The sequence below is a fragment of the Crocodylus porosus genome, unplaced genomic scaffold, assembly GCF_001723895.1.
Source record: "Crocodylus porosus isolate Cpor-Errol unplaced genomic scaffold, CroPor_comp1, whole genome shotgun sequence".
NCBI classification, from domain to species: domain Eukaryota; kingdom Metazoa; phylum Chordata; order Crocodylia; family Crocodylidae; genus Crocodylus; species Crocodylus porosus.
The window spans coordinates 24,588,413-24,616,029 of NW_017728886.1; the positions used below are offsets into that span (position 1 = coordinate 24,588,413).

The 27,617-nt window shown below is 41.9% G+C and overlaps 1 protein-coding gene across 4 annotated transcripts in view; it reads left to right on the plus strand.

The window, feature by feature from the left end:
- NRP1 (neuropilin 1) overlaps nt 1–27,617 on the plus strand; it is a 151,121-nt gene that overhangs the window by 63,424 nt on the left and 60,080 nt on the right. For all 4 annotated transcript variants that reach the window (XM_019531006.1, XM_019531015.1, XM_019531023.1 and 1 more), the window contains exons 4-6: nt 6,432–6,659; nt 15,691–15,846; nt 18,854–19,020. In XM_019531006.1, coding sequence (XP_019386551.1) covers nt 6,432–6,659; nt 15,691–15,846; nt 18,854–19,020 — 551 coding nt within the window. The remainder of the gene's footprint in view (nt 1–6,431; nt 6,660–15,690; nt 15,847–18,853; nt 19,021–27,617) is intronic.

Sequence of the window (27,617 nt, forward strand, 5' to 3'; positions counted from 1 at the left end):
ATCAGGAGGCGCTACTTCACGGTCAGGGCAGCTAGGGTCTGGAACCAACTTCCAAGAGAAGTGGTGCTGGCTCCTACCCTGGGGGTCTTTAAGAGGAATCTAGATGAACACCTTGCTGGAGTCATTGGACCCCAGTACTCTTTCTTTCCATGGCAGGGGGTCGGACTCAATGATCTGCTCAGGTCCCTTCTGACCCTAGAAACTATGAAACTATGAAACTTAAATTACAGTGAAGTAGACAAAAAGTACTACACAGTGTGGGTATGCATTTACACATGCACACCCATACTATGCAGTAGCTACGATGACTTATGCTGACTTGATTAGTTACTGCTGACCTGATTAGTTACTGCTCAGTAATGCACATGTAGACACCTAACTTTAGTCCCAAGTCAGACCACACACAGTGTTAATGCACTTTAAGACCTGCATGTGTAGACGTTTGCATATTTCCACTTACTGCAAGGTAAATTTAATGCAACATACATGCACTGTAAACATGCCCAGAGAGACCTAGGCAAATTAGAGTATTGGGGCAAAAGAAATCTCATGAGGTTCAACAAGGACAATTGCAAAATCCTACACTTAGGATGAAACAATCTCATGCACCAGGACAGGCTGGGGGCTCGCTGACTGGGCAGCAACTCTGCAGAAAAGGACCTGGGGGTTAGAGTGGACAATAAGCTGAATGTAAGCCAGCAGTGTGTCCTTGTTGTGAAGAAGGCTAATGGCATTGGTAGGTGTTGCCAGCAGATCAAGGGAAGTTATTATTCCCCTTTATTCAGCACTAGTGAGGCCACATCTGGAGTGCTGTGTTCAGTTCTGGGCCCCCCACTACATAAAAGAATTGACAAATTGGAGAGAGTCCAGAAGAGGGTAAGAAAAAAGGAAGGGCAAATGATTTATGAGGTAAGGCTGAGGGAACTGGGCTTATTTAGTCTGCAGAAGAGAAGACTGAGTGGGGATTTGAGAGCAGCCTTTAACTACCAGAAGGCGGGGGGGTTCCAAAGATGGAGCTAGGCTGTTCTTTGTGGTGGCAGACGACAGAACAAGGAGCAGTGGTCTCAAGGTGCAGCAGGGGAAGTTTAGGTTAGATATTAGGAAAAACTTTCTCGCTAGGAGGGTAGTAAAGCACTGAAACAAATTACCCAGAGAGGTGGTAGAATCTCCTTCCTGGTAGGTTTTTAAGACCCAGCTGGACAAAGCCTTGGGTGGGATGATCTAGTTGGAGGTAGTCCTGCTTTGAACACGGGGTTGAATTAGATGGCCTCTGGAGGTTCCTTCCAATCCTAATTTTCTATCATTTTCCCCATCTTTGTTAGAAAGTGCATCCACAATAGATGGGAGCAGGGACTGGAACTTTGAACTCCCCCCTCCCAAGTGACTGCCTTAACCCAGAGAAGTAAATGGGCAATTCTGCATCCTGGGTGACAGTGGCACACGGGGCAGTGGCCATGGTCAGGCTACTGCTGGTGACATGGAGCAACTGGGGGAGGGGTGGCAGCAGCTACTATTTTTTTGCCTTGTCCCTGACCAGTGCCCCAGTCATTCTCCCACACTTACACTACTGCCTCAAGTGTTAGGCTGTGGCTTTAAAAGAAAACAAGTGAGCCTTGCTCTTTCAGAAAAGAGATGGAAACACCTGCCCTCAGGAAAGAACTCCAGGTTCTTGATGCTTAGTGGACAGAGACTGTAGACCAGACTCAGGTACTTAAGCTCTAGAGCAAGCAGGAGTTCAGACACAAGTATATGCTCAGCATTTCTTCTTGGCTTTAGGAAGCTTCAGGCAGATCCCTGCAACAACTGGCTTTTTGATTCACCTTGCACTGTGTAAGAGTGCAAGCCTAAGTATCTAACACCAGAGTGCAATTCAACTCCAGAGAGGTAGACCCCTAAATATTAGGTATTACAGCACCTTACTTGCAGGTGCTTAAGCCCTTAAACTAAAACACAAAACAAAACCAAGTACAAGAATAACCTGAAAAGGTTGTTCTTGTAACTCAGTGTTTTCAAATGGAAATATTTTTTGATAGTCTAGTGGCAACTCAGTGCACCAATGAGAACAGTTTATTTCCTTATGTGATCATTTAAATCTCACACTGATGCACATTAGTTAAGACAATGTTATGAATGAGGGGTTACAGTGGACAATAAGCTGAATATGAGCCAACAATGTGCACTTGTTGCAAAGAAGGTTAACAGCATACTGGGCTGCATTGGTAGGTGTGCTGCCAGCAGATCAAGGGAAGTGATTATTCCCCTCTATCCTTCACTGGTGAGGACACATCTGGAGTACTGTGTTCAGTTTTGGAACCCCCACTACAGAAAGGAAGTGAACAAATTGGAGAGAGTCCAACAGAGAGCAACAAAAATGGTTCAGGGGCTGAGGCACATGGCTTATGAGGAGAGGCTGAGGGAACTGGGCTTATTTAGTCTAGAGAAGAGAAGATGGAGAGGGGATTTAATAGCAGCCTTCAGCTACCTAAAGGGTGGTTTGAAAAAAGATGGAGCTAGACCAGGGGTACTTTGGTACTTTGGAAGGCCCTGGGGGGTATGCGGTAACGGTGCAGAGAAGCCAGTGGCACTTCCAGTTTCGCTGCTGCACAAGCTCCCTCGGCCAAGCTTATCAACCAGCTGCTGGGGGACATCCCCCCACTGCTCGGCTGCTGGGGGTACCCCGACCAAAAAAGTTTGTAAACCCCTGAGCTAGACTGTTCTCAGTGGTTCTGTCAGATGACAGAACAAGTAGCAATGGTGGCAGCAAGGGAAGTTTAAGTTAGATAAAAACTTTCTCCAACCCTCATTTTCTATTCATTTTCTATTTTCTGTTATTCTATTGCAAACTATTACATAGGTGCAATGGTACAAGTTAGAGTTATTGTGGGAAAACAAACATTTTTCCTGATGTCTAAGCATTCTGTACCTCCCAGGTAATGTTTAATTAATTTATATAGTTAATTCCAAAGCTGCATATTGGGTTCCTTATTATGCTATATAAATCAACCACATGGCATAGACAGCTTGACTAAAACAAACCTTCTTAGACACCTATGTTAAAACATCCTTCCAGAAATGAAATAACCTAAAATGAAATGTTAGATGAATGACTGAGACCCAAGCCCAAGATGTTATTAACTGTCATATACAAGGCTGAACCATACTGCAGTACACTAAACATTTGTGTTAAAGACAGTTGTGAACAACTCTTTGCTTTGCTTGCTTCCCTCAATTTGAGCAAATAAAAATTGTGTCATTCCTCCTGCATTGCACACTGCTTCAGGTTCTGAGCTGTGTGCTCTGTGGGCTGTACACGCAAGGTCCACATCTCAGATCCTAGTATAAGAGACTCCTCCTCACCCATAGTCATAGAGAAGTTTGAGACACAAGCTGTGTCAGAGGTGGAGTCTGAGACTTTACATCTGATAGTGGGTTGAGCAGGAAGTGATGCTGGGAGAGAAGATTGCCTCACGCAGTGTCCCTGATAGCAAATTAAGATGCTGGCTGAAAGGTCTGAAATGAAGCTGTCAGCCAGGAAGAATAGGAGATCATAGAGCTCAGAGACATCTTTTTTGAGGGCCACCAAAATGGAATAGGGAAGCAAAAATCTTCAGCACTGTCCTCCTTAACTCTAGTCACACACAATACCTGTCCCTCTCAGGAGCAGCTCTTCTTCATTTGTCTCTGACTGAGACTTCTGTTCTTGATTGCCTTATTTCTCCCTTGTGGATAACTTCATTGCAGCCTTGGAGCAGGTTCTACTGATAGTCCCTACACAAGGCAGGCAGAGGGGCAAGATTTGTAAAGGGCTTATTAATGAGGGATTTCATTTGAAGGAATATCCTGCTTCTTGCCCCAGATTAGCTGAAACACACTCAAAATGAGGCAGGTTGATACCAAGACATCACAGGTGTGTGTAAGGGGTTAGCCTGACACTTCTGCATTTGGCAAGTCAGGATTTGCCTCCTCCCTTTAATACAGTGATAATGAGCACAACTAATTTTATTTTGCACCTTTCATTTGAATGCAGGAGGCTCACGAAGCATAGTGCAGTATAAATGGCATACAAAGAAATCGTCTTACTGTGGACAGGCAGCTTCATGAAGAGTGAATAGTGACAATACTTTAACAGCATATAACAACCCTGTACCACAGTTTATGACACAGAGAGAGAATGAATGCTCTATCCACCTGAAACAAGAGGAGAATTTTAATTGCAGACAAAGTTAATTTCCCACACTGGAACTGACCAGGTGTCACTGGACCATGAATATCAGCATTCTTCCAAGTGTGCCCTGTACATGCTCAGGATCTTGATTTGATAGAATAGGTGTCTCACATCTGTGTTGAAGGACTGAAATTCCTGGGAGTCTGGACAGATGCACCATTGTAAAGTGGTAGAAGGGAACTGGTAAGGCCACATCTGGAGAACTGTGTCCAGTTTTGCCCCCCCCAAATACAGAAAGGTTGTGGACAAATTGGAGAGAATCCAGCGGAGGGCAACAAAAGTGGTGAGGGGGTTGGGGGACATGATTTATGAGGAAAGGCTGAGGGAACTGGGCTTATTTAGTCTAGGGAAGAGAAGACTGAGAGGGGATTTAATAGCTGCCTTCAACTACTTGAAGGGAAGTTCAAAAGAGAATGAAGCTAGATTTCTCTCAAGGGTGGCAGATGAGAGAACAAGGAGCAATGGTCTCAAGTTGCAGCAAAGGAAGTTTAGGTTAGATTTTAGGAAGAATTTTCTTACTAGGAGGATAGTAAAACACTGGAACAGGTTACCCAGAGAGGCTGTGGACTCTCCATCCCTGGAGGTTTTTAAGATCATTAGACAAAGCTTTGTCCGGGATGACTTAGTTGAGGATGGGCCTGCTTTGAGCAGGTGGTTGGACTAGATGACCTTCTGAGGTCCTTTTCAATCCTGATTTTCTATGATTCTATGACCTGAGCCAGCAAGCTGGGGGGGTGCTGTGTGGCAGGGAGCCTCTATCCCCCCCCCCCCCCCCACACACACACACACACACACACACACACTTCTCAGCCTATGGACAGCTGTGTAACCCCAACCCCAGTCCCAGGCCCCGCAGACGCAAGCCAGTATAGCCGGGGAGGGCATGCAGTGGGGACCTCTGCATGCCCCCCCCAGTCACCCCTGACAGCAGACAGCTGGTGGGGAAGCAGGGCTGGGGAGAGGTGCTGCACTGGCCAATCAGGGGTGGCAAAGTGCTCGGCTGGGTTTGGGATTCTCCAGCAGCCTGCCATGAACACTCCCCACCTTCTGACCTTGGCCAGTGCAGGCTGCCTCCATCATCCCCCACCAAAAAAGCAACCGTGAGTTCTGTTTATTCCCAAAATAATCTACGGCACTTAGAAAAAGCCACGAAAAATTAGTGTGAAGCTGCCACAGGCATTTTGAACCTGTGTACCTGGCCCTGATGTCTACCAGATCTTGACTTCTTCATCGCACTTTCCAGTAAATGCCTTTGTTTAAAGGCTGGGAAGTACTTGAATTAACGTGGTGGGTAAGAGGTGTGTGGTCAGTGCTTGTACCAGTTCCCAGCACACCTACAGATCAGTTGTGTTTCTGTGGGACTTGAAGAAAACAGACACCAGCTCAGCTTTTTGTCCCATCTCTTCATGAAGACAGATACATTTATCTGTTCTTTTATATCTTCTTGTCCCACTGTCATCCCCTGCTTGACCAACAAGAGTTTATGGAACACCAGATTATGCTGTGGCTGGTACGCTGGGAAAGGTTAGTGTGTCAACATTGATATTATGTGACTTCTAGCAACACTGCCTATAATCACACAGTTTATCATGCCTGCACTAACAGCAACACTTTACTGGTGCACCTGTGTCAACACCACTCAGAATGAGTCACTCACCCTTGGTACATGTAAGAATTACCTTTCACATTTAGTTTGTCAAAGAGGCATAGGTCACATCTGGCAGAGTTACTGAGTCACTGCTCTAGGAATCTGAAACCACTACTCCCTCTACTGAATCCACTCACCCGCTTCTGTAAAACATGCTATTCCACCAATAAAAGGCTGTCAGCCTTAAGATTTAAAGATTTAAGCTTGAAGGGGCTATAATTATTTCTCTAGGGTTCTGTCAAGATTTCTTCAGCTTAGACTTTCATTGTTCCCACGTGACTTTGTCTTTGTCATAATTTTTCTAGAGCTGGCACTAGTTTTCATATTGCTCCACACAAATTGAAAATTGGAGATCACACAATAAATGTGAATTACATTTTAATACCTGACTATCAATAATAGGAACAAGCTGGTTGAATGATTCATACAGTGATTAAAATGAGGTGTTTCATTGAAAATCCACCTCTGCTGTTAAAAAGACAAAATGACTTAATTTGTTTCCCAGTTAACTAGCTTGCAGGGTAGGATGGTGCTAAGTATTTCTCTTTCTTCACCCAGGACCCGAATGTTCCAGAAATTTTACTTCATCGAGTGGAGTGATAAAGTCACCAGGATTCCCTGAAAAATATCCCAACAGCCTTGAATGCACTTACATTATCTTTGCACCAAAGATGTCAGAGATTATACTGGAATTCGAAAGCTTTGAACTAGAACCCGATTCAAATCCTCCAGGGGGAGTACTCTGTCGTTATGACCGATTGGAAATCTGGGATGGCTTCCCTGATGGTAAGAGAAAAATGAGCTGCAGCGCACAGAAGCACTGCTCCACAGTCAGCTCCAGAAGGCATAGGCTCATTTTTTAAAATACTGTGTTACAGGTCCTTGTTTGATTTAAACAAAATGAGTTGAGTTGAAGGAGAAAAGAGGGGATACTCTTTAATTACAGACAAGCAAGCCCATGACTAGCACGTAACAGTATTAATGTTGTTATCCAAACTGTCCCTAACATTAAACAACTGGCTTTGAGCCAATATCAGTTCTTAGAGGCAGCATACATTGGTTTCAACAAAGGCAGAACTGTGTCTTCAATGCTAAAATAATTCAGACAGGTAAGTCTTACTGTGCATCCAAACTCTGAGCACTAATGAGGATGGTATATGATGATATCCTGCAGTTTGTTGTTGCTGTTGTCTTGGATTTGCTGGAGTTTAACATTAGGTTGAGCACTTCCCCTTAGGGTGCACACATCAGAACTTGGCAGTCCTCAGGAATCATGCAAGCAGTAATGTGCAGCCAACTGTTATTGATGCCTTTTACAAGCTTTCTGTGCATGCCATAAGCAGCTAAAGAGAACCGTCTTTCTGTTGTCCTTTTCCCCTCTATTTGTAACTTACAGCCAAATAAAGCAGGACAGGCCTTGTCTCACAGAATAGTGACAGAATGAAAGCAATTTCACTTCTTCATTGATGCAATTACCTGCTTTTAAGGGTGTCTTCTTTGAGTTTGTGAATAGCACCAAGTAGGTTTTTGCAAACCGTTAACACTCTAAGGTAATAATATTTCATTTTAATAACAACATCCGTTAGAACCTACCATAGAACAGGATTAAATATGCATAGTACCCAGCTCTATCTGCTTTTCATCACAAATGCATTTGCAGTCTTGTGAAATGGTTCCTTTTTAATAAAAGCTTTCATTGATGCTACAGTAAATAGGTATCTGCTTTTTAATGTATGTTTGTTTTGCTCTTGCTTTACATTTAATTGATTTATCTTTCTATTTTTAAGCACTCTCCAGTAAGTGCAAAAGAAAAAGCCAAGGGAATAGCTGAGAGACTACTCTACATTTAATTCCTCAGATAGGAAAACAGTATTGTAACAATATTATAACAATGTGTGGAACATTTAATAATAGGTTTATTTGCATATAAACCTACATCTTTCCAGCCTAAATTCCTGTAGGACTTTGATTTAAACTGACATGTGAAAAGAAGATCCAATCAACCAACTTATATGGAATATTCTGAGAAAGAATTGCATTATTATTAGTGTCAAGAAGCTTTCAAAGTGGTAATTTTCTGATTCAAGAAAATGACTGAATCAAATTGAAGAATAATTAACAACAAGTGTTACCAGCTTTCCAGTTCACCCATGATTTCAAAGTATGTTTGACTCTCTCAGGAAGAAGCAGGAGTTTGGCATCAGATAATTGTGTTTACAGTTTTATAAATACTCAGCTGACCTTCCCTTCTTACTACAGTGAAATGTCTCTTCAGATGCATTCTGTGGGGGCATGTGGTAGTTCTAAGAACATATTTGAAGCATCATTCATTGGAAGATGACTCCTCAGCCAGATATTTCTGTTTAGCCTAGCAAAATGAAGGCTGAGAGGGAATATGATTGCTTTCCATTAATGCATCAGAAGGGTAAGCACCAGGGAGGGAAAAGTGTTATGTAAGCCGAGGGACAATTGCTGGCACAAGAACAAGTGATAAAAACTGCCCACAAATATACTGAGGTTGAAAATTAAAATAAAGTTTCATAGCATCAAAACAGGGAGAAGTTTTCCAGCGGGAGTACCAAAGGTAAAATGGAGCTGAGAAAGTTTATGAAAGAGGATAGATCATTAATGATCAACCTTTTTTGGCTAATATGCCACAAGGTAAAGCCAGCCCATCTCTGATCCCTACCTACTCTGATCCATAAGCAAAACTGGGAGAAGGTACTGCTACCGGAAGAGGTTGCTTTGATGAGGCACATTAATCCTTCCCTCACCTCACAATTGCCACCGTTTTATTTGACAAAAAAGATACACATTAATTTGTAGGAAGTTGAACAGCCAGGAAAGCATTAAGTTTCATAGTTTCATAGTTTCTAGGGTTGGAAGGGAGCTGAGCAGATCATCTAGTCCAACCCCCTACCATGGCAGGAAAGAATACTGGGGTCAAACAACCCCAGCAAGATGTTCATCTAACCTCCTCTTAAACACCCCCCGGGTAGGGGCACCACTTCTCTTGGAAGCTGGTTCCAGACCCTAGCCGCCCTGACTGTGAAGTAGCGCCGCCTGATATCTAACCTAAACCTACCCTCTGCCAGCTTGTGACCGTTATTCCTGGTCATTCCTGGTGGTGCTCAGGGGAACAGTGACTCCCCCAGTGCCTGCTGATCCCCTCTGACTAGTTTATAACAGGCCACTAAATCCCTTCTCTTTTGGAGGCTGAACAGGTTCAGGTAAGTTGTCTTTTGGCAATGACACCTGAAGCACATGCCTACCCCTGTTCAGCAGCATGAGGTTGGAGCCCTGCTGTCGCCATTCCAACACCCCACCTTTACTGTGTGCCTGGGACTCCCATCACATGCTATACAGTAGCTGCCCATGCTGCTTGTGGTACACGTGCCATGGGTTGGCCATCCCTGGATTAGATGATGTGGTTACATATGGCAGAAGGAGACTAGACTTGGTGGCCCAGGGAGTCCTTTCCAGTCCTTTGTCCCCATGTCCCATAACAAGATAAAGACCAAAGCTATACTGCTATTAAAATTACTAGGGGTTATTAATATTTATTTCCTTGCAGTAGTGACTGCAGCCTGCAATAAGCTGTTATCATCTTCATTGTGTTAGGCTTTGTACAAAGATGCTGTAAAATTAATTTAGCTGGATAACAAACTCAACAAATAGATGAGACCTAACAAAGAACATTAGGCCTAGGGACAGACATTAAACATAAACCGATTCAAGTTATCAGAAACTGGTTTAAACCTGTAACAGAACACACGTTCAGTGCACATAAACCAGTTTGAAAATGGCTGAGACTGGTTTGAGATAAACCTGGTTAAATGTAGCATCAGACTTAACTAATTTGGGTCAGACTGGTTTATGCAACATCTGTCCCAGACCCCCACCTGGTTGAACTTAAACTAGAGTCCCCCAGCATACCAGATGCTTTGCAGCCCTGGGTGGGGCTCAATGCTCCAGAGCAGGGATGGCCCCGCCCTTCTGCTCCCTGGCTGGAGCTCTGGCAGAGATGGCAGGCACAGCAGGGTCTGCCTGGTTTCATTTTTCTCCATGCCCCCTCACCACCCCCTGCTCAAGCAGGGATTCCTCCCCACTTCTCACAGCAGAGACTGTAACAGTACATAGTATGCTAGCTAATGCTGAGAGGTGTCTTGTAAGGCAGACAGGACAGTGTCCACTTAAGACCTTTTGGAGCTAATCAACAAGTCAGCTGGTAATGTCTCTCCATTCCTTCCTTGGAAAAAGTTGTTTAAGAAGAGCTTGAACTAATGAGAGAAGCTTTTATTTTCTTGATGGGGTGCTAAATGCTGTGTTACTCACTGTGTAACTTCCTGCTGTGTAACTAAATGCCGTACAACTCTCTGCAAGCTCCCTTGCTGGTCAGGAGTGGGGGGAGGGGAACCCCTCCCTAATCAAAACATCCTGCCAGGGCCTGACCACACCCCCCACACCCCCGCTCAGCGCAGAAGAATGGATGGAGGGCTGCTTTAGCACCCCTCAGCTTCTAGCCTGAGCTCGTGCAGGCATGTGTCTGCATTTCCTCAGTCCAGAGGAGATGTCTGGACAGTTCCAAACTGGTTCAGCCTAGCCAGGTTAAACTAACCTGCAAAAATTGAATCAATTCAGGCTCAAGCTTTTTGAATGGCTATCCCTAGCCTAGTAGTGTGCTTTGTTTTAACATGAGCATTAACTAAAAGAGATTATTAGCCAAGCTATAAAGACATCTTTAATTATATTCTAATGTACATGACCTCTTCCCCCAAAGTACAAGTAACACATGTATATATAGGTTAGAAAAGAATTTTCAAGGGTTAAGACTTTTTAATGATACTATCAAATTGCCTGTCAAGAATGATGGGGAGGGCAGGTGCAGGCGGGGACAGAGCCGCACGTCTGGCCCCTCTCCATCTACCCCTACAGCCACTCTGGCTCTGGACCCACTCTACCCCACCCTCCTGGCTGCTCCAGGTGCAACCTCACTCTATCCTCCACCCATCCCACTGCTCTGCATCTGCCTGGCCCATGTCCACCTCCATCCATCCCTGCCTGCTGCCTCCCCCTTCCTGCCGGCTGTTCTGGGAGGCATTGGGGCCAGGAGACTGGGGGGGTGCCACCACCATGATCCCCCCCTTTGCCCTCAGGCAGGGAGGCATAGGGAAGCCGGGGCATGCTCATTACCACCAACTTCCCCTGGAGCGACTCAAACTTGAGCTCACACAGCCCAGACCTGCACATGGAGTTCAAACTTGGGCCTCTGCATACACCCCACTCTCGGTGGTGCATGCACCATTACCCAAAAGTGTTACAGACAGACAGACTAAGTCTTTTATTGTATTAGAATATTATAGTTACATGGTTTTGTAGGAAATTTTGTGGTTACTGTATAACTTAAAAAAGGAATCAAAACATTTTTTCACAATAGAAAATGAAAACATTACATTTTGACCTTAGCAGGGTGCTCTACTTTGATCTTTTTAAAATGAAATTTTGTGAAAATTAATGCATTTCCATGGAACGTTCCACTTGAGAGGAACTGGCATTTTCTGATGTAAAAGCCTTCCACTAGAAAATGTCCACCTAGCTGTAATGGTCGCTAATGAGCAAGTTGCTCCCCAAGTGCTCTTTCACATTTGTAGAGTTTCAGCTCACCTGGCTGGTGCTGAGCAGTTTGGCCCTGCTCCTACAAGGCAATTAAATATGCTCTTATCTTTGAAGCCTGTGAGTAGTCCCATCAACTTCAAAGGGACTTAATTAAGGCTACTCCTGTGTTTAAATTTAAGTATAGGCATAAGTGTTATGCCTATACAAAAATGCTTAACATCCTGCTGGGGAAAGCCTCACAATATTAGCTATTTCTGCATAATTTTGTACAGAGGGCAGTTTTCCATCCCAAGAGCTCCTCTTTGAAACACAACCATAGAGACAGCACATTTGATACTATCTGGAAACTTAGTCAACTCTTGAACTCTTGCAAATGACTAAGCCAAAACAGGGTCCTCCTATTAAGAGAAGCAATGACATGGGGCACTGAGAGGCTTAATGTGAGGAAGGGAGCAAAGGCACAAAATGTGAATGTGTGACTTTATGCAAGGAAGCTAAGCACTTGCCCCTGGAGCACAAATGCACCCAAAGCCAACCCTGACTGAGAGCAATCCACTGATGACTTAAAAGAAAAATAGTTTACTCAAAACCATGATGAGCTTAAGTGATGAATTGCACATATCCATCATGCAGCTTTCTTTGAAGTTCTATGGATTGTCTACCAGAGGCTCAAAAGTAATTTAAAGGAGTTTACATATGGTTTGAGAACCACAGGCTAAGCATTACTCCTCTGGTCAATACCACAAGTGCTTGCACTGAATTATACAAGAAAAAATAACACTTTGCTAGAGTTGTTAACATCAGTGCAAATGAAGTTTGCCATTAATCTAGCTCTTTTCCTGTTGTATTTGCTCTCTACACTCCGGTGAAAACAAATGAAGATATAAAATATATAAAAAGCTCTCCATCTATGACTACTGGAACTATTAGAATAGAAGTCCATTTTTCCCTGTTAGCATTCTAAGTGGTACATTATGGATAAATGTTTAGCCAGTGAGAAAGCTGTTATTCTACACAAACACTGTGTGTGGCACACAGTATATTTTTTAAAATATATTTTAATATTCACTGAATTAGGTAATTTACTCTTGAAATTGGTATCTTGAAGGGCTGATAATATCCCTCTTTTCCCCCTTTTCTTTTCAGACTGAGTTATAAAGGATAGAAATGTGGCCCATTGGCCAATGTATAAGGCAACAAGTATGCATAAATTCTCCAGCAATAAGATGACTCCCATTGACACAAAGGGGCACACTAGATTTGCAGCTCAACATCCTTTTTGTGGCTTCAGTTGTACGGACTTTAAAAAGAAGCATATGTGTGGGTATTAAGCAACTAGCCTTGTCCCAGGAAAGCTGCTTCCCATTACATAGCATAGCTAAGGAATTTATTCTAGCTGAAAACTGAAGTGGACTGCAGTAATCTCTGTATTTTGGGAAGAGCTTGGAAAACAATTTTTTGCTTTCTCTCCACCCCTTGAACCTAAATGCAAAGCATATTTTTCCTTATGATCTCATCTGTCCAGCAGAGATCAGCTGAGAAATGAGGAAGGATCTCAGGGATAGATAGATAGAGCGCAAGCATCAAGTGGATATATCCAGGAAAGGCTCAGAGGTGCCTTTGTCCTATTGGTAATATGGAACTGGTTCCCTAACAGGCATAGTTTAGGTCCAAGAGATACACATCTGGACAAGTTTCTCAAGTGGGATGGCAGATGAATGTCATAAGCCCCAGCAGCTGAAAGCTACAAACAGATATTTCAACCTAATCTCCAGTAGAATCACTCACTCTGTTATCTGAGTGTCAGCGCCCAAATTCCAATACAGATCTTTTGGCTGGATTATGGGAGAGGTTTCATCAACTTGAAATGTACATGTACCTTTATCACAAATCACAGAAGTGACAATTTGCCTCCAGTTCATGATTGGTAGAATTAGTAGGACACTGACAGAAATAGTAACACAGTCTATCAAAATAAACAGTGGTATTGCTCAAACTGTATTCTTCATAGTGTACTGTTTGGTGCAGTGACACTAAACATCGTTAAGCAACTTACTGTCATTCAAAAGTCTACAAGACTTAAATGGAAAAAGGACAACTCTACGTATTTTAGGTATTTATATGGGAAGAATAAGAATCTTTATTTCATCCCGTTCTGCTCAGATCAATACTGTATTAGCTCAGCAGGCTAAGGTTTACATGTTGTGCAAGAAAATTCAATACCTCTTTGTATCATGTTCTGCAAAGTTTTTGGCTCCTGAATCTATTCAGCTAGCAAAGGGATTAATACTGTGATACCAGGGGCAATATTCAGAAGAATGAAATGTAGAATTACCATGTCTAAAAATTATAAACCAGTGAGTCATGGTGAATTTTAAAGTCTGAATGTGCTTTAAACAAAGTTCCCTTCTGTTTGCTATTTCAAAAGGATATTCCCTGCAGGAAATGGGAGGGGGAATACTTGGAGGGCCATAGTATGGTGGCCATATCTCTCCTTCTGTCTTATAGTCCATAGTAAGGTCAACAGCGGCAATGATCAAAGGCCAGAGTGGGAAGTAGCAGGGTTACAGCTGTTTGCCCATCCAAGAAAAAAGACAATTAAAGGGGCAGGCTATATCCAGGCAGATGTGAAAGATTTTTTTTTAAGGGCAGTGCTGCTAACGATCCAAAAGAACGGCTTTCTTTTTTCAAAAAATAAGATCGTAAGTGATTTAGTGGAAAGAATTCAATGCATGTCCTTTGCAGGGTGTTCTATTACATCTATACATTTATCTTAGAGCAGTCATGGGGAAAAACAGCGGAGTTGGCTGGGGACTAGTATCTTACATGTAATGAGATTGCCAAGGCAACTGAAAGCTGACTACAGCCAGAACATGGATAGAAAAATCTACATTGGCAGCAGTAGATGTATCATCTGAGCTGCTTCCTTCTGGCAGCAGTAGGGCTTAGTACAGAAGTGCAGCTCATATTGCATGTCTATTCCAAGTTGGAACTGTTTAACTTGTTGGCAGACACTAATAAGTGTCTACAGAAATTATGTTAGCTAATGAGTTTCCTTGCATTTTGAATAATTAAGATTTAGAAATGTTTTATCTTTTAAACTGAAAACTAACCAGACTTATAAAAATAATGATGTGTTAAATGAGGTCTGGGAAGCCAACAGTATGAATATTGTCATCTGCAATATTCATTGCTCTAGTACAACTCATGTTGATTATTTTACGCAGAAATGGAGTCGTCTTCTTCATTTTGGGGCTCTATCCCTGAGAGATGCACAGCATTGAAAGCCTGCATACGCTGGCTTGAGTTAAACTAACTAAGGGGAAAGGGTAATCATCTCATTGTAAAAAGAAAACAGAAAGATATCAGGATTTGGATTTTTTGACTTTCACAGGAATATATATTGGAAATATTGCAACTTTGAAAGTAGAAGCAATTTTCCCATCATTACTCTTGCATTCCTTTGCAAACTTCATTAGATATTTAAGATAGATATATTTATTTAAGATAAATATAATGACACTCTCAAAGGAATGGCAGAGGGATGGGTGGAGGACTTGTTCATATATTATATTTTTTTCTTGATTACATTGGTCAGCACTTGAGTGAAGGGAAGAAAGTAAGTGCTAGAAGCTGTTGAAAGCACAAATAGCAGGGGGCATGGGGTCATTGATCATTATGTGACTATAAGAGCAAAAGTATTTTTCTGAATTTGCTGAAAAACTTATGACAGCCTGCCTGCAAGACTACTGAAATAAATGCCCAGTTCTGCAAATGGGACTCAGCTCCCATTTACTATCACAAGAAAAGGAGTACCTTATAGCCTGGGTGTGCAAGCTGAGCCCCTCAAATCTAGGCAGATGTTTTAATCACATTTTGAAAACAACATCTGCTTCTTCTTGTGCATATAATTGTATGCACCACTGCCCATAACAGCGTACTTAAAAGTGTACCCTTTGACAATCTAGCCCTATATTTCATTAGAGCTTTATTTGCTTTTCTGAAATGCTGTAATAGTGAAGTTCCCTATGGTAGGGTGAGCCATTTATTTTTCATTACCTAGATATTGATGAGGTTGTAATTTTAAACTGTTGTAGGGAGTCCTTATTTTCCACTGAAGAATCTTTTTAGGAGACTGCTGTATTGACATCCATTGTTGAAGGAGAAAGCTAATTTACCATTATACATTGTTTCTTTTCAGTTGGTCCTCACATAGGGCGTTACTGTGGACAGAACACACCAGGTCGAGTTCGCTCTTCAACAGGAATCCTTTCAATGGTTTTTTACACTGACAGTGCAATTGCAAAAGAGGGATTCTCAGCAAACTACAGTGTCTTACAGAATAGCATATCAGAAGGTGAGTATTTATGCATCCTGCAGAGCCCTGTGGTAAATATGTACTGTAATGTTTTCTTGCACATTGAGTGCCATATGAATCATTAAAGAACTCTTAAATAAATAAAGGTGTTTTTCTTTTCTTTTTTAAAGATAATCTACCCTTTAAATAGCTGTTTTCTCATAGTTTTCTTTCACAAAAATGTCTCAAAGTTAGAAGAATTATTGGGAAAACTGAACTGGCAAAGAAAACCTGGGATTGCAGAACAGTGGAAGAGCTGCACTGAAACAATGAAATATGAACATGCTTTCCACTCCTCAAAGCCTTCTATTCTTCTATTACAAGAAGGAACAGGCTTTGATGATTAAATTCCAACATGTAAAGGACAGATTTACTGTACTTAGCCCTCCTCAAAGTGTATCATAAGATATTTTAGAAATTTTTCTATTACAGATTCTCTCCCAAATGTTTCATTCTCACACTCACCCTTCAGACCTGGCTTGTAACCTTCAGTAAAGGCCCACGATTCCATTCCAAGGCTCAAGAGTCCAATGAGGATTTCCTTTCTTGGCTTGAACTTAAAACAATGGTACCCTTTAGGTTCCAGGGCTTTAAATAAAACGCTCTCTTCTTTGTCCTACCCACTGAGATCCAGAGAGATTCACCCAGAATGAATGTACTTTGATACACTTCTTTAAAGAAGAATGAGGAAAAAACTCCCATAAGGTGAAATTCAATCCTCTAGCTAAGCAAATGGACCAAAATGTATTCCAACCCGTGGGGATGTGAATGCAGAACTATGATAGTTTCTCCTGTATATGCTGTGCGTGCGGTCTTCTGGCCATTTTGATGGATCTTTTTGCACCTTTTATCCTGATGCAAAGAATGTGGAGTCCTTATCGGCATCTGCTTAATAATCACCCTACATCTGTGCTACGGAACAGCTATGCTAGATCCTTTAGTGTGATGGGTTCATTTCATCTTTGAAATACAGTGCAATCCAAAAACTTGTTTATGTGTATGCACACACAGATTTATTCGCTCAGCAGCAAAACCTGTTTTAAATGATAACAGAAACTGGTGCCTTATGTTTATGATGCTTCAGTGTGATTCTAGACTCCAGACAAAGAAAGATTACTTAACCACTCCTTGCCCTGGAGCAGTTGGGAATCACGCTTTCAGGTCAGACTCTGAGGACTTCAAGGATGTACTGTAGTGGCTCAAGAAATGAGAACAACTTGGATTTCATAGATTTCATAGACATTGGGGCTGGAAGGGACCTCAGAAGATTATCAAGTCCAGCCCCCTGCCCAAAGGGCAGGAAGTCAGCTGGGGTCATAGGATCCCAGCAAGATAAGCATCCAATTTGCTCTTGAAGGTGTTCAATGTAGGTGCTTGAACCACCTCCGATGGCAGACTGTTCCAGACTATGTCCAGCCTGAAACGGTCTTGTGTAGTTTATAACTGTTCAACCTCATTATCCTTTGGGATCCTGGTGGTCACCCCTAATAAACTTATAGGTGGCCATCAGATCACCCCTGAGCCTGCGCTTTTCCAGCCCCATGTCTCTCAGCCTGGATCAAGAATTTAGGCAAATTACCATTCTCACAAAGCACTATGGCAGCACTTCTGAATAGAAAATGTGATTTCAAATCCAATCTTTTAACCAAAAATATTCTGGTTTTTTATTTTTTTACTAAAAGTCAAAATTTGCATAGAGAAACACATTTGTTTTAAAAAACAATAGCTGTCACGACTCATTTAAAAGCCTTTTTATTCATCCATTAAAATTCCTTCCCTGAAGAATCACTTTTTTATGTATAAACATGTTCACAATACAACTGATTTTGGCCCAGAGTTAATTAACATCACTTTTTACCTCACTCCATTTTCACTGCTTCACAGTACTAAAGTGTTTCTCTGTAATGTTATAGAAACCCACCTTTTCTGGTGGGTCATTTATCATCATGACAAGATAAGGAAACCACTCCCCAATATGAGAGGAAAGTTTATAGCCCTCCCCAAAGTAAATAGAATAAATGGCATTATAAAAATGAAATTAAATCATATGCAGTTCTTTTTTTTGCTGGATTCAAATTGTTAGCTGTTTAATTGTATAATTTGTGTCTGAACATTTTTAAAGGTATTAGTCCATCTGACCTCCAATTTGAGGAGGCTGGAAGGGATTGGGTAGGCCCATGAAAAGAAATGGTTATAGTTCAAGACCGATATTTCTATTTTTTCCACAAAACATATACTGTATAAACCGTGGCAGTGTAGATTTCTCTATATAACCATGCAAACATGTCTCAACCCTGACCAATTGTCTCCTCTAGATGTGACAGCATAATTGAATCTTCATGATCCATTCAGCCTTTTGGCTTCTGTGGGAGGCCTGCCAATTAATACTAAACTGTCACAGTATTTTTGTGTTCACTGAAATGGGATGGTGACCACCAAGTCCTCTAACACACAGCTGGTTAGCAATAGTTCCCTGGCCCACGTTCAAACCTTGTTTATTTCTCCGATGTTCAAGGCACACAGAGAAAAAATGAACTTTGCTGTAATACATGGTCAAGTATTTTTATACTTTTTTGTACTACATTGTGAAAAGCAATGAAATTAATTAAAAATAAAATTATTTTACAGTTCTTTGCTTGTTTTTTCCATTTCTGCATATAATTATAGATTGAGCATAAATTGGTTTATGTTATGAATTCACTAAAGTGTCTCTGCTACCCTAGGAAAGGGAATTCTATTGTCCTATATTGAAATGGCTTCAATGCTGGGCTAAAAATATTTGTATGGCATTATTATGCCAGGAATTGCCATGGCAACTCAAGTGACAGTAGTAAGAATGACACTACAACCCCAAAACCACCTTACTTAAAATTGTTAAAAAAGTTCAAATTCACATAAAAATAAATTATTTAGGTTTTTGTATGCAAAGCAGGAAAACATTCTCATTATCTTATGACTACACTGAAGTAGTGGACTATAGTAATTATGGTAATTTATTTTTCTTCAGATTTCCAGTGCATGGAACCGCTAGGTATGGAATCAGGAGAAATTCACTCTGACCAAATCACTGCCTCCTCCCAGTATAGCACCAACTGGTCTTCAGAAAGATCCCGACTAAATTACTCTGAAAATGGATGGACCCCTGGAGAAGATTCTAGCAGAGAATGGATCCAGGTAAGAAGATACAGCTCCAAAGAGAATATTAATTATGTCTGTGAAGTGCATTCAGGATGGTGATGGCAAGTGTAAATAAAACTGTAAAATAGTTCTGCATACAATAGGACCCATTTCAAATGAGTAACTAGCATTCATTATTAAACCCACACAAACACTGATTCCCAAAGGTATAAAAAAGAAAAGGTCAGAAAGATTAATTCTTATGTTTCCTACGTCTATTGTTTTTTCAGTCTTCTGGGCACAAATAACAGAGATTTTGGCTGAGTGGAAAAGTCAATATTAGTTTAGCATATGCTTAAAGTAGAATGGCCCAGTAAACTGAGCATGTGTTATCTCTTACTGATAATATTTAAGAATTATCTGGCACAGTGCTTTAATGGACTAGAATTTCACCTTAAAAAGCCTTAGTCCAATCTTCAAATATGTTACAAATAAAATGAATTTACTGCTTTCAGTCAAATCCTTAGGAAATATCCTTCCATGTCACAAAACAGAATGTTTTTCAGCCTGACTGTCACTTTTGGCTCTTGAGACTGTTGGCATAGGCCCTGATCCTGCAGACAGTTATGCACAAGAAGTCTCACTGAGTTTGGTGGGCATACTTAACTTTATAAGCATTTGCTAATTCAGGGTCATAGTTTGGTGTTGATATCACTGCTGAATATGTTATAACTATCCTTATGAATTGCTTTGGAAAAAAAATAAATTCATTTCTGTTAAAAAAAGAGATATTAATTTATTTAGCTGTGCATACTATCATACATATACAGAGGGGGGAAAAGCATATATATCTACGTTATTTATATAGAATTTTTCATAGTGCTTGCCTTAATTTTTTTTCAAAATTTATTGCAGACAGCAACAAACAAGAGAAATGTTCACATGTGTTAGTTTAATAATGCTGCTTGAAAGCTTACGGTAGTTTAAATACTGGAGCATTCTTTCGGCTTCTATTGTTTTCAATAGGAAATTACTAAATGACATATAAAAACAATGCATCCTTAGCCTTCAATAAGAATGTTCACATTGGTGTTTCCTGTGAGGTTTGCTGTCTGCAAGAAAGCTTAAAACTATGCTGAGCTGTAGTCAAAAAGGGGAAGAAAGAAAGGGAAATTTTCTCCATCCTGAATCTTAGAACACAATGGGACTCTCAGGTGTCCTGCTTAGGAGGCCCCAACATATCCTGAGTTGCTGGAAATTTGCTAATTGTAAATGATGGACTTAATCAGAGCTGCAAAAAAAAAAAAAGAAAGAAAAATCAGCTCACTTTTATTTCTTCCCAAGGAACAAATGTTAAAATCCCCCAAGTTTTAAGAAGTATTAGGTTTGTTATTAATCACTGCCACCTGAAATCCCTGGAATGTGTGTGCAAAAAGTGTGGAATGCACTAGAATCGAACTCCATGTGTTTCATCTGTTCCTATAGCTGACTTTCTCTCTTTCTTTCTTCTTTTCTTTTTCCTGTCACTTATTGATGCCTAATCAAAACAAGAAGAGTAGCCAAATCTAATTCATGTGGTCAGTGTTCTTTATTAACTTATGATAACTGTATGTGTGCACTAGACAGAAACTTGGGCTCCTTACAAACATTAACCCCTTCACACCCCCCCCAAAAAAAAGCCAGCATGGTACTTTAAATTCCACGCATTCCTGCGCCAAGTCCAGCACATGCTCAGAAGAGGCAGCGCGTTAGTTGGACCCAGCTTGCCTGAAGTCTGTATGGCTCAGGCACTTGAGTGGGTCTTGTACAGCACTTTTATGTAATAGCTGATTAAATCAACTTCAAATAAAAGCACCAAAAAGCCTCACTGAAGCACCTGATCTATACAGACACTGCCGAGCCAAGTCAAGTAATGAACTGCTTCTTCTGGTGAAGCACATTTTTGTTTTTTGTTTTTTAAATATCTACAAGCAGCCATAAGGTTTTACCCTTTCACTTATGAACTAGGGACCAGATTCACAAAACCATTTAGGCAGCTAACTTCTAATTTAGTGTCTAACTCTCCTTGAAAGCTGGCATATATATTATTCTAGGGAAAATGTTCCTGTTTTCTTTATAATGTTTTACTTTTTCTTAACAACAGGAATATAGTATTAATGGACACAGCCCTACAGTTTTGTGTTATACAGTTTGGAGAGCTGAGGAAAATCCAACATTTCATCTTTTGCCCCTGCACTTTTCAGGAAGTGCAATGTTTTTTATCTTAATGGCGGGGGGCTCTGGATGTCTAAAATAGAGGAAGAAATTTATTTTGTATTAAGGTTATAATTGATATTATGATTATCTTTATTTATTTAAACATATAGCAACTTAGAAAATGTGCTTGTCTTTGTATGTCACAAATCAGGATCATACACAAAATGTCTTGGTTTGGTGCCATTTTCAAAAAAAAACATGTATGAGAGTCTACCTGAATAAAGGATGGAAACTCCATTTTCCTCTACATAAAAATACCCAGTAAAGATGTGCATATCCATAATGGTTCACAGCCAAACCACTGGAAACATATTCCTTACGATACCAGTAAGTCTTTAGTTAAAAGAAAATTCACAGTAGATTAAAAGGTGCTTGTGTGAAGGTTCAAGGCCGCTTTTTTCTGGGTACAATTATAAGCTGTCTAATAATGTGAATTATGCTGCATAAATGTTTACTCTTCCATAGCATAATATAAAGTAATACTAACTACATACAGGAAAATGTTTAAGATGCTGAGTAACAATAAAGCTAAAGCTGAAACTCTTACATTGGATAGACTTCTCCTATACTATAAATTAGCCATGTCTGCCCTTAGACACCCAGTGTACATATATTCAAATTGGATGGGGAAATGAGATATGTACAACTCTATGTTGTGCAAAGGTTTTAAAACATATATCTCTAAATATTAATTTCCTACATTTACCAGTTTACCATTCTTTGCATATGAGAAATATTATCTTTTTCTTTCTTTTTTCCCCTTCAAGGTTAATTTTTTTGTAAAGGAAAATTTTCCATTACAGATCTGAAGAGGGAGCAATATCCCTCTAACAGGGACATCTAGAGGGCATGTGATATAATTGTTCCCCTTGGTTAGGGACAGAAGTTGCACATAAACCAGTTCAAGTGATCAGAAACTTGTTTAAACCTGTACTAGAACAGAAGTTCATTGCACATAAACCAGCTGCAAAATGGTCAAAGCTGGTTTAAGATAAACCTGGTTGAATGTAGTATCAGACTTAACTGATTTAGGTCAAACTGGTTTATGGAACTTCTGTCCTAGACCCCTTCATAGTTCCAGTTAAATCACAGTCCCCCAGCATCCCAGCATGCTTTGCAGCCCTAGATTGTGCTGTCTGCTTGAGTAGAACAGGGTTGGCCCTGCCCTCTGCTTCCTAGCTGGAGCAAGGAGGGCTGGCTGACAAGAGGGTGGGGGTGGGAAACCTGCTGGCACAGAGCAGTCTGCCTAGTGGGGGCAGAGCAGTCCCTGTCAGACTTTTCCCTGATGAAGTGCAGGTGGTGAGAGCATGGGCCAACAGGCTTGGGGGAGGAAGGGAGATTAAACTCTCCTGTCTCCCATCCTGGGCACAGGCACGGGGACCCCAGCTGGGATCTGCCCAGCTTTCTACCCCATTGGCCTCTCATGCAGTGGGGGGTGTGGCCAAAGCTGGCCCAGGCAGCACCTCCCCAAACACACTAAGCAGCCTGCCAGGGCTTGACCACAGAGTTAGTACCAGCTCTTGGTGGGAGACACATGGGTGCAAGCCCATTATGTACCTAAGAGGGCAGACCCCTCTGGTGGACCCTAACCGGACCCCTAGTGCAGAGCTGGAAGGTAAGTGGGGCCCGCAGTGGGTGAGCACTAGCTAGAGGAAGCAGCTAAGCAGAGCTGAGGAGATCCTACTCAGGGAGCCCCCAGATCCTACCTAGGGAGCAAACAGGCACACTCTGGGCCTAGCACACATGAGTTAGTGTGGGAACTTGAGAAGTGGGGGAGGAATTGCAAGTCCTTTTCTCCAGCGGGACAGGTCAGGGGCTGGTAGTCAGTCCCTGCAAGTGGCGCACCATAATCTCACATGCTGCGAGCTCTCACAAGACTTACTACAAGCCATGAGATTTTAAAGTTTTTAAAGGTCCCAGTGGAAGTTTTTCACTTTCTGCACCTGGGGAGCCATGTGACCAGAGCTCACTCTGCAATATGCTGGGTGCAAAATGCACCCCCAGGCTTCCTGGCCTGGATGAACCCAGCTCCCCCCACCCCTGGTATCTCAGAGGCCTTCATAAAGACAGAGCCTAAGGTCCCAGCCTCCATGCACTCCAGGCTGTGATGGATGCCTGGCACATCTGCTGGATGCTGGGATCAGGGGCATGAGTGTTCCCACTTGTGGGATGTGCTCACTGCTGGAGACCCTGGAGGGCTGGGTGAGGGAACTACAGGAGGAGATGGACAGGCTACTATCAAGGATTGATTTCTAGTGTCAGGTCCTGCATCTGGAGAAGGAGCCAAGGAGACCAGGCAGGACTGTGGGCCTGAACAAGATGCCCCAGCCAATAGCAGGTGGGTACTGATGATATCAGGATTGAAGCCATGACATGCATCAGTTGTAAGGCCACTCTGGATTTGGTGCTGACCAAGGGGGAGATATCACAGATGATCTAAGAATTGGTGGTACTCTGAGTTACAGTCATCATGACCTGATAAGGTTCACCATTCACTGGAAGACTGGGAAATCAGTCAACAGAACAGACATTCTAGATTTCAGAAAGGCATATTTTGGCAGGCTCAAGAGGCTAGTAGAAGTGGCCCTCTGCAACCAGCAACTGGAGGATTTGAGAGTCCAAGAATGCTGGTGCTTCCTTAAGAAGGCAATTCTCACAGCTCAAAAACAGGCCATCCCCACATGGACAAAACAGGAAAAGAACCAAGAGACCCACTTGGCTTAAAAAGCATAGTAGGGAGCTATTGAAAAAGAAAGAAGAAGGATATAAGCAATGGTAGAACAGATCAGATACCAAAGAGAATTACACCTGTATCACCAGGGCTTGCAGGTACAAGACAAGGAAAGCTAAGGCAGGCATGAAAATCAAACTGGCAACCAGCATAAAAGACAACAAAAAATCCTTTTACAGGTACATAGGAAGCAAGAAAAAAACCAGGATCCACTGTGGGGCCCTTACTGAATGCTCAGGGGCAGCCAACAATTGACACAAAGGGAAAAGGCAGAACTCCTAAATACATACTTTGCATTGATATTTGTGAAACCAAACAGAAGCTGTTTGCTTGACCAGAGGCCCAGGGAACGTGGGGAAGACAACAGATTACTTGAAATCAGTCCTGAACAAGTGAGAGACCTTCTACAACACCTGGACGCTTTCAAGTCTGCCGGGCCAGACGACCTGCATCCGAGAGTCCTGAAACAACTGGCTGAGCTTATAGCAGCACCACTGGCCAAGCTGTTTGAAGAATCATTGAACTCAGGAGTGGTCCCGGACAACTGGAAGATGGCCAATATGGTGCCCACCTTTAAGAAAGGGTAGAGGGATGATCCAGCAAACTACAGACTGGCCAGCCTGACTCCAGTCCTGGGTAAAATCTTTGAAAAAATTGTTAAGGGGGCCATCAGTCACAAGCTGGCAATTGAATGGGGTGTTGTGAAGCAACCAACATGGCTTTGTCAAGGGTAGGTCATGCCTGACTAACCTAGTGTCCTTCTATGACCAAGTAACTGGCCATCTGGACACGGGACACAAGGTTGACATCATTTATTTAGGTGTCAGTAAAGCCTTTGACTCCATTTCCCATGAGATTCTCTCAATCAAACTGGAGGGTACTGGGCTTGTCCAGTCTACAGTGAGGTGGGTGGACAAGTGACTTAGAGGCTGCTCCCAGAGACCTGTAATCAAAGGGATGGCCTCATCCTGGAGGCCCATCTCCAGTGGTGTCCCACAGGGATCGGTGCTTGGACCCGTGCTCTTTGATATATTTATTAACAACTTGGATGAGGAGAAGGAAAGCTCAATGATTAAGTTCATGGACAACACCAAGAAGTGGGGAAATGTGGGCATACCAGAGGATGGGGAAAGATTCAGGATGATCTTGAAAGACCAGATTCATGGGCAGAATGAAATCAGTTGAGTTTAACAATGAGAAGTACAAAGTCCTTCACCTGGGTAGGAAGAACCCTTACTACACAATAGATGGCAGTCCACTAGCTAGAACAGCATCTGAATGAGACCTGGGGGGTTACAATAGACAAGAAGATGAATATGAGCCAACAGTGTGGTGAGGTTGCCAGAAGGGCAAATAGAACTCTGGCATGCATCAATCAATGTGTTGCCAGTAGATCCAGGGAGGTACTCCTCTCTCTCTACTCAGCATTAGTGAGGCCTCAGCTGGGCTAATGTGTCCAGTTCTGGGCACCACACTTCAAGAAGGATGGTCAAAGGCATGGAGGGTAGGTCCTATGATGAGAGGCTCCAGGAACTGGGCCTGTTCAGTCTGAGTAGAAGCATGAGAGGTGACTTGATAGCTGCCAACACCAAAAACTAGGGGAGCAACTCTTCAGGAAGGCACCTTAAGGGAGGACAAGGACCAACGGGCATAAATTAATAGAGGGCAAATTCAGGCTAGACATAAGAAAAAACATTTTCTCCGTAAGGGTCGCCAGAATCTGGAATATACTCCCAGCTGAGGTGGTGCAGTCATCCTCCTTGGAGGTGCTCAAAATGAGGCTGGACAAACACCTTGTCAAGCTTGTCTGAGCCCAATAACTTCCTGCCCGTGGCAGGGGACCAGACTTGATGATCTTACAGGTCCCTTCCGGTTCTATGGTTCTATGATTCTATGATTCACACCCTCCGCCTCCAGGTGAGCTTCTTTCCAGCCTTGCGGCTGCTGCCAAAGGAAAGGGAGAGCTTGCTCTAGCACTCCCTCACTTCTAGCTGGCACCACAGCAGGTATGTGGCTGCATTTCCAGAATCAAAAGTGAATGTTTATTCACTTGCAAATTGGTTCAATCTATGCAGGTTAGACTAACCTGCAAAGATTGAATCAATTCAGGCTCAGGCCTTCTGAATGTCTGTACGTGTTGATGTTCCTAGGACCATTTCAATCAAGAAACTTAGCAAAATATTGGCTGTAATTTTATTGGAAATAGATCTACATGAATTCCAGCTGCAAACATGTGATCTGGTCTGTGGTAGAAACACTAACATCTCCCTGTGTGGCTGTAAAAGATTTCTCACTAATTCTTGAGCTCGTCAGAACATCAACTGCACACCAAACAAGCTTCTTCTTATCTTTTTGTTTTGAAATACTCATCAAAATCACAGACACAAACAATCACCAACAACATTGTATTATTTATTGGCCTCTGTCTCCATGCTCTTCTGGTTTATGCAAATTTGTTAAATTTGCTGGACGAGGTTGAGCCTTGGAGTGATTCCATTGTCTGTAGCAGAGTCACCCCAGGCTGGATCGCTTCCAGTGTGCTAAGGGAGGAATTTAGAAACATATAAATATTGTCGATGAATGTGCTAATAAGAATGGAATTAAGACATGAAGGGAATGCATGTGACGAGAGTTAGCAAAAACAAGCCTTAGTTAGTTTAATGTCACAGGGGTTGTTACTGACTCCCTGACCTTCAGTTAAACCTACTTGCTTATTTCACACATTCAGATTCCTTTTAAAAGATAAAATAACAGAATTTTTTTTAAAATAAAAAGCCTCAACCCTTTAAATTTAATTTAATTAAGGATAAGGAATTGCCACTGAAATCTAAGTTAAAATGTCCGTCAGTACTGTATCTTTTCATGGGAAAAACAGTATAGTGTTTCAATTTGGCTAATCTAAACAACAAACATGTTAATAGGTATCAATTACCAGCCAGTTTCAGCTCTTAGAACCAGTAAGAAGGCCAGGGCAAGGGTTCCACATCTGTTTTTAGTGAAACTGTTCCTGTCTGTGGTATTTAAAATTTAAAGAACTCCTGTTATTGTACAATTGGGAATCCTAGGGGAGCACAACGTTAATGAAATCCATAACATGTAAGGATTTTGTGATTGCACTTTCAAGACATTTCCTCAAAAGGGATGGCTGATTTCTGCCCTGGCTGCAGTAACTGTATTTTTACAGAGTACATTTAATGTTCAAATTTAGCAACAACAGTTATATGTATACAGTGTGTAATGTAACACATGACAGCCCCATATTTAAATAACTTTCATATCAGGTTTTGGAAGCCCTTGAGCAAAAATCATACAGTCCTAAACATGGCAGTCCCTTACATTGCTGAGCCTCTGTAATAGATCTTAGCTCCCCCAAAGGAGGAATGTGAAAGAATGGAGTACTGTAGAAAAAGCATAACACCAAATAGAGTATGTTAAACTGAAGGCACCTGAGAATAATGTGTGTGTGGTTTTGAAAGGAGACTTATTATTAGGGTCACTGGTAAACTATGCTATCATTAATCCTCATAACAATGCAGATTTTAAAACCCTTTGTGGGTAACACCTTTTGGCTAAGTTTACTGCAGAATCTGCAAGTTTCTATCAAAATATTTCTTCTAGTCCACGTGGCATAAATCATCTTTGTTCCTTCTGTGTTTTGAACCGTGGT